We start from the raw sequence: 18,935 nt of genomic DNA, 5'->3' as shown, positions 1-18,935 counted from the left end.
CTTCTCTTCTTCTTTTTCAGTCCTTTGCGTGTAGTCTGCCTTCATTGCCTTGTATTGATTTATTGTTTAATAGTTAACACTTTAATTTCTTTTAGTTTTGTGAGCCCTCCACACGTGAGTCACTTATTGGAAAGCTGAAAGTTTCAGTCTTTAGTCATTTGTGTTGACTTCTAAGCCACCCCACTTCATGTGGCTAACCTATGTCTCACCATTTTCAATTTTTTTTCTTCTTTTAATTTTTATTTTATCATTACTCTTGTTATAATCTAAAAAATAATTATTTATTATTTATTATTATTGAGTGATATTTGGGATTTGGGCTTGATAAGTTTGACATAGTAGTTGGAATATGAACTTATAATTATAAAATTCTTAAAAATTTATATGGGTTTTGATGAATAACCTACAATATATAAAAAATAGCAATAATTCAAAATGGCATACCGAAATAGACCAGTATTAAACCGGTACCGAAATATTCGGCTCCAATTGACAAATTGAAACGGGTTCCGAAACGGTATTTAGAACATTGGTTTTTTTTTTTTTTTTTTTGTGCCTCTTTGACCAAACACGTGAGCCACTGAATCACATCTTCCCCTCTTTTTTTTTTTTTTTAATGGGAAGCTACACCTATTTTAATACTTGCCACATATATCCTTTATTTTGTTTTTGGGTTGACCAAATACGTCAGCCACTAAGCCACATCTTTTTTTATTATTTATTTATGGGAAGCCTCATCTATTTTAATACTTTTGTCAATAATTCAAGTGTCAAAAACATGAGCCTACCACCCTTAGATAAATAGAGGTGGAAGCGTCTCTATTTATCTAAGGGTGGTAGGCTCATGCTACTAAAGAGTACTGTCTCAAGTCTCCCGACATATTTTTTTTTTATCTCTTTACTATTCCTAAAGCAGTGACGACTAGATTGGAAAGTATTCAGAGGAATTTCCTTTGGGGGTCTTCTGAGGAGGGCTTCAAATATCCTTTGGTGGCATGGGATAATGTGTGTTTACCCGTTGAGATGGGTGGTTTGGGGATAAGAAAGGTGGTGCCGTTTAATCAGGCTTTATTAGGGAAGTGGCTGTGGAGATATGGCCATGAAATTACCCACCTATGGCGTCGTGTTATCTCCTCAAAATATGGCGAGGGTCAAGGGGGGGTGGAGGACTAATGTTTGTAGGAGGTCTTATGGGTGTGGCCTATGGAGAAGCATTAATGAAAGTTGGGAGAGCTTTTCTAAGCATCTGTCTTTTGTAGTAGGGGAAGGCACTCGTATCTGCTTTTGGCATGACAGGTGGATTGGTGACGCTACTCTAAAAGTTCTCTATCTTGAGCTCTATGTGTGTTCAGCGGTCAAGGATGCCTGTATCTCTAAGATTTTGTGGATTCCAAAGGGGGGGTACTGTTAGAGCATGGAATTTAAAGTTTTATAGAGCTTTTGAAGATCGGGAGTTAGCTGCTTCGTATTCTCTTCTTCGTCTTATCCAAACTTGTATTCCTCAGGGTAGCAGGAGAGATACCCTTTACTAGTGGCTTAAAGGAGATGGTAAGTTTGACACTCGGTCTTACTACCTTGCGATTCGGGGTGCTTCGAATTCTTAGCTTCCTTGGAAGGGGGTTTGGAAACCAAAGATCCCTAAACGCGTGGCGTTCCTTCTGTGGTCTGCTGCTCATGGTCGAATCCTCACTTTGGATAACCTTATGCTTAAGGAACGCTATTTGGCTAATAGGTGTTGTATGTATTGCAGGGATGGGGAGTCGGTTAACCACCTTCTTCTTCATTGCCCTGTTACCCATTCCCTATGGACTTGTTTGCTCCAGGCCTTTGGTATTCTTTGGGTTATGCCAGGTTCGGTGGCGGGTTTGATATCTTGCTGGCATCAGTGGCATGGGAAGCATAAGTCGGACATATGGAACTTGGTTCCAGGGTGTTTAATGTGGATTGTGTGGTTGGAACGAAATCGTCGATCCTTTGAGGATAAAGAGAAGACGTTGGTTGAGTTAAAGCTTTTATGCCAGCATAGTCTTTTGGAGTGGTCTCGTTGTTGGGGTTTTACTAATTGTTCTTCTCTCTCTGAGTTTTTGTCCTCCCTTAACTTAGTTTCCTGATAGCTTATTTCTTGTTGTTAATCATCATGAACTTCTTGTATGTCTTTTTTTTTTCTCTATCATTTATAAAAGCTTCTGATTACCTATATAAAAAAAAATTATTATTATTATTATTATTATTATTATTATTATTATTATTATATGAGTTTTCTATTATTATTATTATTATTATTATTATTATTATTATTATTATTATTATTATTATTATTATATAAAAGCATGCTTAGCAATATATAAAATATATAAATAAAATTTTTTTTATAATTTTTTAATCGCCGCACCCCACCCCACCGCACCGGCACCCTATTTTTTCAAAAATTGCTGAGTCTCGTAGCTGCACCCGAACCTGAACCTGGAAATGCACCTGTGCTTCATAGTTAGAAACTCATGTGCAGAACTCACCCTTGAAAACCAGCTTGCAAGGGAAGGGTGTCAAAGAGCTTATAAACACATGGTTAAGCTTGCACTTAATTCATGTGAGGCACTAGGATCATACCATACCACCACGCTCCCCAGTTGATGTCCACGGTGACTCTCTATCGACATTGATTCGATGGTAGGCCTTTTTTTTTTTTGGGCCGTTCCATTCGCCTATAAGTTATTCTATGACTTAGTAAGCCATTTTAATCTAGCCTCTAGGTCGCCCCCTTCCAGACCCGACCACAAAGCTGCAACTCATTTAATCCCATACTCAATTAGCTACATCCGATTACTCGATGTGGTGGTTGGCTCTGATACCAAATGTTAGGAGTGGTTCCTAATGAGGATGGATAGGAATTGTAGGGGAATGTATGAGAATTGTAGGGTAATTGATTTAATTCGAGGTAGTCACCCTCTATAGAGAAATATTAAAAGAGAGAGAGAGAGAGGGAGAGAGAGGAGATGCACTAAGTAATCAATTGGTTTATTCTTCAATGATATCTAATGTTTAATTACAATCATAGTTTTAAAAACCGGACCGGATCGGCCCGGCCGGTCCGACCGATTTAACCGGGAACCGGCCTTTAATTCTGTCCAGTTATGGTATAAAACCGGAAACAGTCTAAAAACCGGTAAATAGTAAAAACCGGCCGGTTCAACCTGAGAACCAAAAACCGGTGCGGTCAAACCGGTTTTGCTCCTCAAACTAAACTGCGTCGTTTTTAAATTTTTTGTTCCTCAAAACTACGTCGTTTTTTCTGCTCCTCAAAACTAATCTAAAGTCCTCACTGACTCACTCTTCTCATCAGCCATCTCACTCTCACCTCACGATTCACACCTTTTCTCATCTGCCTCACTCTCTCACTCACCTCAATCTCTCAAGGCTGCTCAACTCAACTCAAGCTCTCTTTAGTCTCTACTCTCTACCTCACTCTATTCTCTCTGCCTCACGCACAGCGGCACACACCTCACGCGCAGCGGCACGACCTCTACCCACAAACCATTTCAACTACCCTCCCAAAACCCACAACTCAGCCACCACCAAGACCCACAAAACATCACAACCATCCACCACAACCCACAAACCCAGGCACCCATGACCCATAAACCATCCAAAAACCCAAATCGATAAAGCCACGCAGCAATAAAGGAAAAAAAAAAAAAATCCAAAAATGAGATTAAAAGAATGAATCAACGACGGTGGAGGTGGCCAAGAAACAGTGGGTCCGACGACCATGGAGGATAACGGAAGGAAAAAAGAAAAAAGAAAAAAAAACAAAAACTCAGGGAGGTGAATCAGTGGGTGGTGCTGACGGCGGTGGAGATGCAATCGGTGATGAGTGGCGCCGATGAGTGGATCAGTGGCCGGTGATGAGTGGCGCCTGGGAGTGGATTGGAGGCTAGAGGTTTGGACCGTTTGGTTTGTGGAAGGGAAACTTTGGTATCGAGAACGCATTGCGGGGAGAGTAGGGAGAGATGACTGAGTCTGAGAGTGACTTTATTACTTTTACACACACTTGTTAATATATATATATATAAAATTAAAAAATTATAAATTATTTATATAATTTAAATAAATAATAAATAAATTATTTATGACATCATCAGTTCGACCATCGGTTAGACCTTGGTCCGACCAGAAAACCGGTTCTTTCACTGTACCGGTTTTTAAAACCATGATTACAATTATGTATTTAAAGTAGATTAGCTCTAATCTCATTGGCCTACATGGCTCAAAATAATTGGCTAGTTAATTCAACATGTGCTCTATGAATTAATCCATGTGTTAAATGAGTTATATGTGCTCAAATCCTAATTAATTTATCCTAATCTCAACTAACTTACTGCATAACTAAAGGGATTACAATAATTATCTCATATACCTAACGTTTCCCTCCCTTGAAAACACCTTGCCCACAAGGTGTTGTTGTGAAATGACACCTTCATGAGGGGAAACTGGCCACTAACCCAATACTTCAAAGCATCTTGAACATTGAACATTGAACACACCAACTACTTCCAAGCACTTTGTCACAACCCATGACTTGTGCAAGTAGGTCCCATCATTAACTAGATTAGCAAAGGAGCACCAAGAAATCTTCATGACGTGGCCTACCTTTCTATCAAATAACAAGCCTTTGACCATAAACTTCCAAACAAATGACCACCCATGCAACTCACGTGGGTAAGGAGATTATTGTCCACAAACCGCAAATAATGTAGTAAATGGATCCAATTGATCAAGTTTCCATGAAGACGATATTGAGGATAGAGAGAGTTTCTTGAGAGCAATTTCTATATCTTCACAACCTTGAAGATCCCAACTCACACCCAAGTCCTTATAAAAATTATGATCAGCTTGGTTATGGAAGCCATCATTTATCCCAACACCGCCACCAGGAAAAGAATCATCTAGTTCAAATTTAATTTCATTGCCACCAGTGTGCATGGCTGTTAATTTCATGCCTTCATTCTTGATTACATGAGCAGCCCCATTTGTTGAAGCATGAGTTTGGCCACAGTCAAATGCCATTGGATCGCTCATATCCACGCCAACAGCAACAACTTCATGCATTGTGGAATCTTGGATCATCATCACCTTCTTTGTTGGTTCTTTGGGCTGAACTTTAATGGCAATGTGTACAGGGATATCATCATCCACTTTGACACTAAAATCAACGTCCCATCTCACAATAACATAAGTAGGTTCTTGGAACCTGATTTGTTCTTTGAGTCCCACTAAATTAAGAGATTGTAACTCCTCTTCTGTCATGTTCTCAAGATCCTCTTGCAATCTTGAGAGCTCTTCTTTCATGGCCTTTTTAGATTCAACCAAGGCCTTGACCTTCTTTAAAACATCCTTGACATCCTTTGAAACTTTGTTCACCATTTGTCATAACCTATGTGGGACACTAGGATCATAACATTTTGATAGTGAGTTGGTTTTGCATGTGATGATGTAGTGGGTAGATGGTGGACCATTTTTTGATACACTTCAGTGCTGCTTTTGAGTTGTGGAGCTTTGATTTTAGATCCTTTGGGATTTAGTGGGTTTTTCTGGTTAAGGTCATTGAACTTATGTTTGGATGGAGGAGTTGGGTTGGTAAGCATTTGTCGGATATTTGGAACCTTGTTCCATTATGTTTGATGATAATATGGAGGGAACACAATTAATGCACTTTTGAATATGTGGAAAGCACGGGGGTTTAGTTGTTAGCAACCTTTGATTCCTTGTGTTAGTGGTCTCAAGCATGGAGCTTTATGAAGAGGAAATCCATTGAGTTGTTCGGTCCTTACCTTTTTGTATATAATTCTTTCTTGTTGTAATTCTTTAGGCCTATTTATGTGCTTTTTACATGAATTCATTTTTTTTATAATAAAATTATTCTTACCTATCAAAATCCTGGATCACTATAAAGAGGGACTCTGAAAGCTTGCCATGTGTATGTTGCTTAGCTAGAGAACATGATAGAGTTAGTGAACCAAATCTTCTTACATTCTTTTAGTAGCTCAGGAGTTGTAATACTGTACCTATTCCCATTTGGGGCTTTTTGAGGTACTTTTTAATTGGCATGAGAGGTTTGGCAGTATTATCAGTAAACAAGTCTAGAGCTTCTCTTTTATGCCTGGCCTAGTTCTTATTGGTGGCACACAATTAATGAACGTTTTATACAATGGAGCATTCTTAGAGCTTAGAAGCACACTTTAAGCACTTTATATGAGTAGATGGGGATTCTACCTCCTCATATTATCTTTCCATTATGGATTTCGTCATTCTTATCTGACTTTTGATTGCGTGTTCTTGAAACTAAGAATTATTGACTAGGAAATTTTTTTTGGTAAATAATATTTTTTGTTGCAAAAGGAATAAGCTTTATGTACACAGGATTTATACTCAAATTTCTCCAAAAGAATTACAAGTAAAAACATTAACATTGGAAAAGAAAAACCAAAAAATCAATGAACTCAACAAGAGAATTCATATCACTACACCCTAGAGTGCAAGATCACTTAAATAAATTTCTCAAAAAAGAGGATTTCAAGTTGTCTAAGATCGTTAAATATAAGTTGAGATTTGTATTCTTTATGATTTACGAATGAAAATCTGAGAAGTGAGAAATTTTGATAGAAGGCATATTTTATATATGGGATGATTTCTCTTTTCTACCCTAGTACTTCTTAGGATTTATCCTGCTGTTAAACAAACTCATCATCTTTGTAGCATCATCTAGCTACATAAGGTTGTCTCTCTTGTATATATCTCTTTTATTTTGTGGTTTTCCATTGCCAGGCACGAGAAAAGTTTGTGTCTTTGAAGAAAAATACAAGAGAAGACATTGTTGCAGAACTAGAAGAGGTATTTTCTATATTATATGTAATCAGTGACTTATTAATTTTTTTTTGAACAGGCATTTGCATCTGGCTGTGGTAATTTCATACTGTTTTATATCTAACTGTAGTTGACTGTGAAAGTGTTTTAGGGTTCCTAATCATTCAACCATAACACATAAAATGTTATTTATATATAAAGTACATGATATTACTGTTTTGCCCCTATTACTCATAACACTCCCCCTCCAGCTGGAGAGTATATATCATACAATCCTAGCTTGTTACATAATAAACCCAAACAAGTCTTACATAAGGCTCTAGTAAACATATCAGCAATCTGGACTCTTGTAGGAACATAAGGAGTAGCAATTACATCATCTTCTACTTTCTCTTGAGTAATATGACAATCTACTTCAATATGCTTGGTTCGCTCATGAAACACAGGATTGGAGGCAATGTAAATTGCTGCTTGATTATCACAATGCATAGTCATAGGCAGCTTCACAACGAATCTTAATTCCTCAAGTAAATGCTTAATCCACATTAGCTCACATGATGTGTGTGCCATGACTCTATACTCAGCCTCTGCACTAGACCTGGCAGCAACAGTTTGTTTCTTGCTTCTCCAAGTAATCATATTTCCTCCCAGAAAAGTGCAATACCCAATAGTGGATTTTCTATCTGACGGTGATCCAGCCCAATCAGCATCAGTGTAAGCTTCTACCCGTAGGTGACCATTAGTTTTATACAAAAGACCACGGCCTGGATGTGCTTTAAGATACTTCACAATTCGAATAACTGCCTCCCAATGTGGAAGGCAAGGATCTTTCATAAACTGGCTCAAAACACTAACTGCAAATGATATAACTGGGCGAGTAATTGTGAGATAATTTAGTTTACCAACCAAACGACGATATCTCTCAGGATTAGATAACAGCTCCCCCTGATCTGCATACAATTTGACATTAGGATCCATAGGAGTCTCCACTGGTTTAGATCCTAACAAGCCAGTTTCTTCCAAAATATCCAACGCATACTTCCTCTGTGATAAATTGATGCCTTCTTTAGATCGTGCTACCTCAATACCCAAGAAATAGCGAAGTTTACCCAGATCCTTAGTTCGAAAGGAGTTTTGAAAGTATCTTTTCAAATCATCAATACCCTGCTTGTCATCTCCGGTTATTATAATATCATCAACATATACTATCAACAAAATCTTTCCTCTATCAGAGGTATGAGAAAACACAGAGTGATCAGAGTGGCAACGTCGCAATCCAAACTTTAACACTATTTCACTGAATTTACCAAACCAACCTACACACTTTTCCAGACTCCCCCTGAGCAACAAACCCAGGTGGTTGCTCCATATACACCTTTGGCAACCAAGCGTGCCTTCAAACGTTCAATAGAACCATCAGGCAAATACTTCACAGTATACACCCAACGACAACCGACAATAGTTTTCCCTAGAGGACGAGTAACGGAAGACCAAGTAGCATTTTCAGATAGGGTAGACATTTCTACCTCCATAGCAGTTTTCCAACCAGAGATGGACATAGCTTCCTGGACAGACTTTGGAACAACAGTAGAATTCAAGGATGTGGTAAAGGCATAAAGAGATGGAGACAAGTGACCATACGAGACAAACTGAGAAATAGGGTGAGAGGTACAAGAACGCTTACTTTTGCGCAAAGCAATTGGAAGAGAGGTAGGATCAGGAGTCGGATCACTAGGCGGGGTAGAGGTCTCTGTTGGAGGTTTCTGCCGACGTCAATATATTTGGAGTAGTTTCTGAGGAGATTCAATAGGAGACACAGGTGGTAGGAGAGGAAGACAAGGAGGGGAACTGTCACTAGCAACCGAAGGAGAGAAATAGGACTGAGATTCATCAAATGTGACATCAGCACTAATGAAATGACGCCGAAGAGTAGGTGAGTAACATCGGTATCCTTTCTGAGTACGAGAATACCCAAGAAAAATACATTTAATGGATCTAGGATCAAGTTTGTCACTCCCTGGACCTAAGATATGAACATAGCACACACAACCAAAGATCTTAAGAGGTAGATGAAACAAAGGTGCATCAGGAGAGAGCACAGTATAGGGGATCTGACCACCTAGAACAGTGGAAGACATACGATTAATTAGGTGACAGGCAATGAGAATAGCATCACTCCAATATGATTTGGGAACATGCATATGAAACTTTAAGGCACGAGTGACCTTTAACAAATGACGCATTTTGCGTTTAGCAACACCATTTTGTTGTGGATTATGGGGGCATAAAGATTGGTGAGTTATACCATGATCATCAAAAAATTGAGACAAAGATGTATGAAAATATTCACGAGCATTATCAGACTGAAAAATACGAAGTGAAGCATTAAACTGAGTCTTTATTTCCATATAAAATGATTTGAAAATTGAGTACAATTCAGATCGTTCTTTCATAAGATAAAGATATGTGACTCTAGAATAATCATCAACAAAAATGACAAAATATCTAAATCCCAACAATAAGGGAGTGTTTATTGGACCCCAAATATCAGAATGAACTAAATGAAAAGGACTACTAACACGACTCTCACGCCTAGAGGCAAAAGGCACCCTATGGTGTTTACCCAACTGACATGCTTCACATTGTAAAGACTCAATTTGATGACACGACAGAACTAATGACTTCAAATTCTTGAGAGATGGATGACCAAGGCGACAATGATGGTGAAGAGGCGAGACAGACAAATGAGAAGCCACTAAACGGGAAGAACCACATCGATCCAAGTAATAAAGTCCACCGGCTTCATGCCCTTCACCAATAATCTTCCTCGTCTTGAGATCCTGAAAGATACAATGAGTGGATAAAAAAATGGCAGCACAATTTAAAATTTTAGTAAGCTTACTAATTGACAAAAGGTTAAAAGGAAAATCAGGAATATATAAGACAGAAGAGAGAGAAAGATTAGGACTGAGATTGGCAGTGCCCAAACTAGAAACTGTAGTGGCTGAGCCATTTGCCAATGTAACATTGGGAAGACTTCTAGATTGCTCAAGGTTAGAGAGTAAACCTGAGGTACCTGTCATATGATCAGTAGCACCTGAGTCAATGACCCAAGGGTCCTGAGTGGCAAGACAAGCAGCGGAAGTACCTTGTTGAGCCAAAGTAGCAGTAGAATCAGACCCAACAGAGTTGGAATGCAGAGACAAGAGGCGATTGTAATCTTCCTCAGGGATAGAGACTACTTTGGATGTTGGTGGAAGTGACTGTGAAGGCGGTTCTTGAACTTGAAAACTAGCTTGATGAGCCAAGGGTTTACCATATAACTCCCAACAAAAGTCTACTGTATGATTTTCACCATGACAATAAGTGCACTTACGAAGACCATGTCCTTTACTACGACCCCCTTGTTCACTACCATGGCCACCTTGGTCACGACCTCCACGGCCTCGGCCCCCACGACCTCGACCTCCACGACCACCTCTATTACTCCCCATATAAGTGGTAAAGGCGGATTTATCACCAGAAGGTAATGCATCAATATTGGAGGAAGAGAAATGGTCAGTACTTGAATCAGATAATGTGGTTTGTTGAAGTCTACCAAACACTTCACTCAATGAAGGGAGGTCTGAACTAGCTAAAATTTGTGATTTTACTGGATTCAAACTTTTAGGCAATCCAGAGAGGAAGCGAGCAACATTCATAGAATCTCGATGTTTATTCATAATTTAAACATCAGAGGAGATAGGCTGATAAATATTAAGTTCTTCACATACACCCTTAAACTTGTTATAATAGTCTTCCAAAGACATATCACTCATACTCAAGGAGAAATAATTTTGATGGAGATCATAAATCCGCTTTAAATTGTTAACACCAGAGTAAAGTTCCTTGGCTTGTTCCCAAACAAGTTTAGCAGTTGGTAAGAAAACCAAACTACAACTGATCTTAGACTCCATGCTATTCCACAAGCAACTCCTAATTTGTGCATCTTCGGCTCTCCAATCAGCAAATTTAGGGTCTGTGGGTGTAGGAGGTTCCTTAATCACGTAATCAAACTTCTTTCTACCAAGAAGAAAGACTTCCACTGCCTGTGCCCACTGGGCATAATTACTACCATTTAGACGAATGGAGGTAATTGATAACATATCAGGAGAGAAGAAATAATTAGGGGGTTGAGCACTGTCTTGACTCCATAATAGCAATCTGAAGAACAAACTAACTCTAAAGAAATATGTTGAACTGAATTTAAACAAATTCCAACCAACAACCAATATACTTCAACCAATCAGCCACGCCAACAACAACTCATCTATCAAAGAATTACCACCAAACTATTCCAAACAACAAGGCAGCAACAAATCCATACCAACACCAAAAAAAAAGAAATGCCCAGTCCGCCACTAAACATCAACCTAAGGCTGCCTGAACAGAAAATCAGAGACTGTATCGAAGAAGAGGAGAAAGAATAAAACAACTCAAACCATGGTTGAAAACCCTCAATAGAAAACTCTGGCGGCGGCGCTAGAGTGTAGGACCGGCGAGTAAGCCAGATGGGTTGCTGGAAGGAGCGGAACCGGAGGACTTTTGAGGATTTGGATAGCTCTAGGGATCAGTTGCTTGCTTCTTTTTGTGGAACTCTTTTTGATTGGTCTAGGGCGTGGGGACTCACGTCTAGTGATTCCCTCCCTTTTTTTCTTTGTTCCCTTCTCTTTTTGTAATTTCTCTGTTGTTTGGTTTTCTCTCTTGTTTCTCTTTGTTTTCTTTTTCTTGTATTTCTGGGTTGCTATGTGTTTTTCAGGCATAGAGTAACCTTCGTATATATATCATTTTTACTTATCAAAAAAAAAAAAAAAAAAAAAACCCTGCCTCTCTCGTGGTCAGGCGACGTCGATTTGGTGTCGCGAGACCAGAGAGAGGGTCACCGGCGTGGGACGACTCCTTCAGCCACTATATCGAGATCGCCAGAGGTCTCAGTTAGGGTCGTCGGAGCTAGTGAGTCAGGTTAGGGTTGCCGGCGACAACAATACCGGTAGGTGGTGGTCGGAGGGTTAACGGCAGTGGCGGGTTGGTGCTCTGATACCATGTAGTTGACTGTGAAAGTGTTTTAGGGTTCCTAATCATTCAACCCTAACACATAAAATGTTATTTATATATAAAGTACATGATATTACTGTTTTGCCCCTATTACTCATAACACTAACTATATTTGTATTCATGGATCTTTTTTTTTGACCAGTTATGTGTTTAATTGCACTAGCAATTGTTTTCTTGAAAATAATTAGTAGTCATAAATAGTATGATGTCAATTATCTTAAAGCCTGGCACTGATTGCTAGTATTTATTTATTTTTGGATTGGTATGTTACAAATGTGCCCAATGGGTCTTGTACTCATGACCTCACCCTCATCCCGTTATCATGGAAGAAGGAAATACCAATTGAGCTATAGCTCATTTGTCTTAGTGTGGGGATGTGATTATCACTGCACATTGCAAATGGTGGCTTTACTGGCTGAAGATCTGTGCTTCAACAGTTTTACCCCTTTAATTAGTGTCATGTCCATGATGAACTGGGGGCTGGGACATTTTCCTTGAAGCCTTTTTATCAACAACATAACTAACTTGTTCTGAATTCTTCTCTAGATTGCCTTCATAATGCAAGGGTTAGTTTTAGGTTAGTGGGAAAATGATGTAATATTTGTCAAACTGGACTGAAGAACACACTTTTTTTTTTTATAATTTTTTTTTTTGTGATTTTGATTTTTGCTTCTATCTTTTTCTAAATTTATTTTATAAGTAATCTAATTGTCCTTCAGGAGAAAGGGCTGATAGATTGCTTTGGAAGCTTACTGAGAATGGTAAATTTGAAATCTGATCCTAGAATGAGGCATTAAGAGGGTCGCTAAGAACCTTGTATTTAAATCCTCTCTCCTCCATTGTTGTAACTACCAAGTTATAAAAAAATGAAGCATTAATAGGGTCTAATGTTAGACAGTTAACTTGGAAGAGAATTTTAGCACTGTAAAGTCTATTTAAAAGTTGCATTTTTTGGTTTGGACAGCTGCTTTGCTTAAAATCGTTGTGGCAGATAACCTTGTTAAGAGGATTAGTAAATAAGTGGATTGGTGTTGCATTTGTAAGGGCAGTGATGATATGGTTGATCTTCTGTTAATTCATTGACTTATTCCAAGAGTGATGGTCTTCTGCCTTTTCCACTTTGGGGTCAAATGGGTAATATCTTAAAGAGACGGTGAAGTTTACCATAGTTTGGAGAGGCATGTTTTTTGACATTGTATTAGCCTTATTTGGAATGCATTGCTGGGGGCAATTTAGAAAGAAGAACGGTTGTACATTTAGGGGTTGAGATGGATAAGCTTAAATCTTTATTTATAAGATATTTATGTGAGTGAATACATGCTTATAGCAGTATTCTTATTCTTTCTCTTGTATGGTTTTTGATTTGTTACGTTAGAATTTGCAATGTTTAAGTGAACCTTTTGTATAGCCTGTGTACTTATGGTTTCATCTTTTTCTAATAAAAGCTTGGTATTAAGCTGGAGTCACACAAGGCAACCCACAATGGCTTTCTCTCCTTGGTTGCTCCTGTCCTGTCTATGCATTTGGATTTGCACCTGCTTTTCTGACCCCATTGTATTTACTAAATTTCCCAAGGTAGACTTAAACCAGCACCTCTATGCAGAAGACAAACCCAGCCAGGAGGTTTCTCAAAAAGCTTTGAGCCTAGGGTAGATAATCTTTGGAGGTAGCATCCCTACTCAGTGATCGGTCTGCTAATTCATGCAAATCAAAAGAAATTTGTTCGAGTGTTTTACATGTATATCAAATTGAAGGGGTGCAACTCATGTACATGAGATGTTCATAAAAGTACCATAAGCTATCAAGGAAACTAAAAGCTCTAGAAATTTAAATAAATTAGAGAAAGAACAACACACGTTGGCAGCTAGGCAATCATATAAGGACTTAACGCCAAACCTTCAAATCTAAGAGCAATTCCTCACACCCTTCGAAGTTTTAAGCATTCTAATCTCCAAATACACCCACATAAGACAAAATGTTTGCATTCCATACAGTTACATTATGCTATGATGTGGGATGCACAAGGATATTTTTATTTTAATATAATATTGTTATATATATTTGCACGTATGTTGTATTTTTATATTTTAAGTCCTAATAGTCTATTAGGCTATTAGTATTTTAATATTTGGTAGTAAGGTTATTTTGGTAATAAGGCAATTAAGGTTATTTTGGGAGAGAGACAACTCCACAGTATCTTGTGCCAACTCCAGTTTCACCCTAGGTGCTAACTCCTAGTGGTTTTAACACTTGGTGTCGACTCCAAGCCAGGCCTAGGTGCTGATCCGTAGGCCATGTCCCTTTATTTTCTTGTCTTTCAATTTTGCTGTTCAATTGTTCTAGTATTGTCCTGTGTAATGTTGTCTACCAAATTGTCCTTTCAAATTCACCACTCTTTAATGCCTTCCAAAAGGTCATATAATCATAGCCAAAGAAGTTATCATGAACGAAATACTTATATTACTTATGGGTAAAAAAATGAAAGAAATGTAGACCATGTAAAAGAAAAACTTAAAGCTTATGGTTTGAACTTAATTTATGCTTAAGGGTCGCCCTTTGGCAAATAGGTGTTGTATGTGTTGCTGTGATGGGGAGTCGGTTAACCGCCTTCTTCTTCATTGTCCTGTCACCCTTTGCCTATGGACTTTCGTTCTTCAGGCCTTTGGTATTCTTTGGGTTATGCCAGGATTGGTGGCGGGTTTGTTATCTTGCTAGCATCAGTGGCTTGGGAAGCATAACTCAGACATTTGGAACTTGGTTCTGGGGTGCTTAATGTGGGTTGTTTGGTTAGAACGAAATCGTCGATCCTTTGAGGACAAAGAGAAGACGTTGGATGAGATAAAGCTTTTATGTCAGCATAGCCTTTTGGAGTGGTCTCAGTGTTGGGGTTTTACTGATTGTTCTTCTCTCTCTGAGTTTTTGTCCTCCCTTAGTTTAGTTTCTTGACTTCCCTCTTGTTGTTGTGCTGTTTTTTCCTTTTTTTTTTCTAGTTGTTCATCATCATGAACTCCTTGTATACCTTTTTATTCTATCTTTTATAAAAGTTTTCTGATTACCTATCAAAAAAAAAAATGTAGACCATGTTGTTTTCCTATACTTTGTTTTCTTTTTTATTGAAAATATTGTTTGAATTTGTCCAAAGAGTGAAACATGCTCTTTTTGCCCACATTTGCACACCATTTTGCGTAAATTTGTTTCATCACATTTTATCCAAAGAGTGCAGTATTTTCTAAATAATATTTTTAAAGTGACATTGTCTATAAAAATGTTTTAGACATGTATAATCATATAATTTTTCTAAGACACAAACATGGCAAAAGGACTATATGACTGTGTTGGAGGTTAGAAAAAGGGTATTTTTTTATAATTGGGACACGTCCGAGACATGGCTGTGAAACAGTCTCAACATGGATGACAAAAAAGAAGAAGAAGAGAGTTTAACTCTATTTCATGGTAAACATATTCAACACAACTTTTACCCCTTTCTGAATACAGTCTAGTGGTTGGAGGCTTGTGATGAGCTGTAGAACTAAACATGCTGGGTTTGATCCCCATTAGGAGTTTTCCTGGATTACCTAATACACGGTTTTGGTGGGTGGGGTTGTGCATCCGTGGTTTACTCCCCAAGGGTGGGTCCAAAGGGTACTGCCTTGGTGAGGTTGCACGTGATATAAAAAAACATATTCAGTAAAACTTTTGATTTGGTATTTAAAAGCCAGGTGCATATTATTTCATAGAACAAGATGGAAAAATTGAGGATCTTACACTCCTTATCATCCTTTTTGATTTTCTGGGACAGGATCTGCAGAACTCGAAGTCTGCATTTGAGAGAAGCCGCTTCAATCTAGTATGCCTTCTACTTATGTGGATTTCTTTTATTCTTTTGTACAAAATCACTTTTTCTGTTGTTCTACTTGTAATAGACTTTCCTTTCTGGTTTTAAGGAGTGCAGGTAAATGCCCTAATGAATATTGAAGCAAAGAAGAAGTATGAGTTCTTGGAATCTATAAGTGCAATTATGGACGGTCATCTGAGATATTTTAAACTGGTCTGCTTTTTTAATATTTAAATCTACACTTTGTTACATGTCAAACATTTTGTGGACTAAAGATAGTTGTATGTGCTTTAGGGATATGAACTATTGAGCCAGATGGAACCATTTATTCACCAGGTATGTATGTGTAGGTGGAATATTTCCTTGCTGATCAGCTTTTGAAAATTTTCTTTTTTATCAAAGTCCTGGAAGCATCATACTTAATTCAGAGTTGCTCCTGTGTTATGTAATTATGAATGATAAATGAATTGAATCCTGAAATTAGGTATTAACATATGCACAACAATCTAAAGAAATGGCCAATGTTGAACAAGATAAACTTGCAAAAAGGATTCAAGAATACAGGACACAAGCTGAGCTGGACAATATGCGAGCTTCAAGTAGCTTGGAGCATTCAGCAGGTACTGATAGCATTCATGTTGTTGGTATGAGTCCGTACAAAAATGTTGAAGCAATTATGCAGTCCACCAATGGGGAGGTAATTAACTGGTTTTGGTAGTTTTATATTAAGTTACAGACTATGCAATTGCCTTCAGTTTCCTTCATTGCAGCCTAAATTTTCCAAATCTTGTGTCTGACTTCATTAGGGTTCCATTGTGACATATTTTATTTTGTATTTTTTCACTTTTCAGGTCCACACTATCAAACAAGGATATCTCTTAAAACGATCTTCAAGTTTGAGAGGAGATTGGAAGAGGAGATTCTTTGTACTCGACAGTCAAGGGACTCTAAGTTATTACAGAATGAAGGGTACCAAACCTGTGGTATATAATACTGTTATAACTTGTCTTGACCTATAAAATTTAGGGATATAATGCTTAATTTATGTTTCTTTAGCTTGCTTCCAGACTTACTGACTTATGGTTTTGGCCTAGCTACATGAAATAATCCTAAGTTTTCTTTTTCCCTACCAGAGCCAATCTTACCATTACACTCGTTCAGCTGAAAGTAATAGCAGTATGTTTGGTAGATTCCGTTCAAGGCACAATAGGACAGCATCATTAAGTGAAGAAATTCTGAGCTGCCGTACTGTTGATCTCCATACATCGACTATAAAGATGGATGCAGAGGACATGGATCTACGTCTTTGCTTCAGAATAATTTCTCCTTTAAAAACTTACACATTGCAGGTGATTGATCTATTGGCTTTTCAATAATTAAATAATATTCTTCTTCTGGATTGTGCATCAATGCAAATAAGCAAAAGGCCAACTTCCTTTTTTTCGGGGTTTGTGTACCATAATGCCAAATATCCAACATAAGCCTTTATACTCCTGTACAATGAAAATGGTAAAAAAAAAAAAAAAAAAAAAAAAAAAAAAAGAAGAAAGAAAGAAAGAGCTTACATGATTGTTAAGCTTATATTTCATTTCAGTCAAGCCTTTGAGCTCAAGCTTAAAATGCAAGCTTAGTATCAATCTAAAACTCGAACTCAATATTCTTGAATTAAGCTGGGAAAACCAGCAACACGACCATAGTACATCGTAAGCAAACAAAGCCCCAATACAATCAAGAAATCAGCATAGTTAACACTTCTACACACGGTCTTGCAACAATACCACAGCAACTATAGCACACTAGATCAAGGAGAATGAAACTGCTCTATTAACATCAGAGTTTGGGAAGCCAATCAAGATTATTACTAAAAGGTAGCACTTTCTAGTTTCTACCCTTAACCATTTAGTGAACCATGGCAAAAACCTAGGTCATTTTTATTTTTTGTGTTCTTTCAATTTTCACATTGCGTTGTTTCATAAAGTGCCCAAAAAGAAAAGAGAAACTTGTTATTACGATGTAGTCATGTCCTTTTTGGTAATTTGCCCTTGAAACAGCAGTTTTACACCATTTTCAAAATGCTCAATTATCATAAACAACACTTTTTCATTGATTTTTAATCAAGGTTTTTTTTTTGGGGTTCAGGAAGAATTGAAACCACGCATTTGTAAACAGAACTTCAAAAACTATACCAAATGGATCCTTAGGTTTGTGCGACCTCGGTATGGATATTGGATACTGATTATCCAATTGGATTTTTCTGGATAATATAGTTACTTCATCAATTATCAAAGGCTCTTTTTTTTTCTTCTTTTTTTTTAAATGGTTGGCTAAGCGCCAATTTTCTATGGTACAAATGATTTTTGCATTATCTTTTCTTGGGAATCGGCACAATGTGATCTAGGCTAATGATAATTGGCAGCATATTATCTTAAGGAGTTGGTCTGTGATTTTTTTTGGTTCTTTTTAAATCAATAACTATATACTTGAGATTGTGCCAACTTTTTTCCTTAACCTTGTTTGGTCAGGCTGAAAATGAGGCAGATAAGATGGAATGGATAAACAAAATCACAGGTGCTATTGCATCTCTTTTCAATTCTCATTTTCTTCAACAGGTTTGTCCATACAATGCCTTTTTCCTTCCTGTGGGATATTATACCAAGTTGTGCATGCAATCATTATGGCTTTCACTGACAAGAATTTGTTGTCTATTTGGCAGCCGCACCCTGGAATAAAACATGTTGAGAATAGTCACTCTATCTGTGGTGCTTCTGTTGATGTTCAATCACTAGGTAGCCATGAAAGTTTAGACGATGACATAAAATTCAACAGAGCTGATTATGTTCCTAGAATTCTCAGAGGAATTCCAGGAAATGACATTTGTGCAGAGTGCAGCACTCCTGAACCAGATTGGGCATCTCTTAATCTTGGCATATTGTTATGCATTGAATGCTCTGGTGTTCATCGGAATCTTGGTGTTCATATCTCAAAGGTGCCTTATATTTGGAATGTAGTTTCAAAAATTTATTGTTATTATTTTGTTATAGAATTTATAGTTACAAATATCTGTTTTGGCTCTTGAAACTGCTCATATAGAAACACTAAGGATGATAGCTGAAAGAATATTATAGCTTATGCTTCCAATGATGGC

At 37.7% G+C, this 18,935-nt stretch overlaps 1 protein-coding gene across 2 annotated transcripts in view; it reads left to right on the top strand.

Moving 5' to 3' along the window:
• Positions 1 to 18,935, top strand: part of LOC142628005 (ADP-ribosylation factor GTPase-activating protein AGD4-like) — a 62,973-nt gene that overhangs the window by 28,834 nt on the left and 15,204 nt on the right. For both annotated transcript variants that reach the window (XR_012842970.1, XM_075801928.1), the window contains exons 7-15: positions 6,823 to 6,888; positions 15,755 to 15,802; positions 15,908 to 16,003; positions 16,085 to 16,126; positions 16,275 to 16,487; positions 16,642 to 16,773; positions 16,924 to 17,139; positions 18,313 to 18,399; positions 18,504 to 18,776. Coding sequence is in view for 1 of the 2 variants with exons in the window: in XM_075801928.1 (XP_075658043.1) it covers positions 6,823 to 6,888; positions 15,755 to 15,802; positions 15,908 to 16,003; positions 16,085 to 16,126; positions 16,275 to 16,487; positions 16,642 to 16,773; positions 16,924 to 17,139; positions 18,313 to 18,399; positions 18,504 to 18,776 (1,173 nt within the window). In the remaining variant the exon portion in view is untranslated. The remainder of the gene's footprint in view (positions 1 to 6,822; positions 6,889 to 15,754; positions 15,803 to 15,907; positions 16,004 to 16,084; positions 16,127 to 16,274; positions 16,488 to 16,641; positions 16,774 to 16,923; positions 17,140 to 18,312; positions 18,400 to 18,503; positions 18,777 to 18,935) is intronic.

The sequence above is a fragment of the Castanea sativa genome, chromosome 3 (genome assembly GCF_040712315.1).
Source record: "Castanea sativa cultivar Marrone di Chiusa Pesio chromosome 3, ASM4071231v1".
NCBI lineage: Eukaryota > Viridiplantae > Streptophyta > Magnoliopsida > Fagales > Fagaceae > Castanea > Castanea sativa.
Note: the sequence above shows the minus strand (reverse complement) of the source record. Positions and strands in the feature narration are given on the sequence as shown.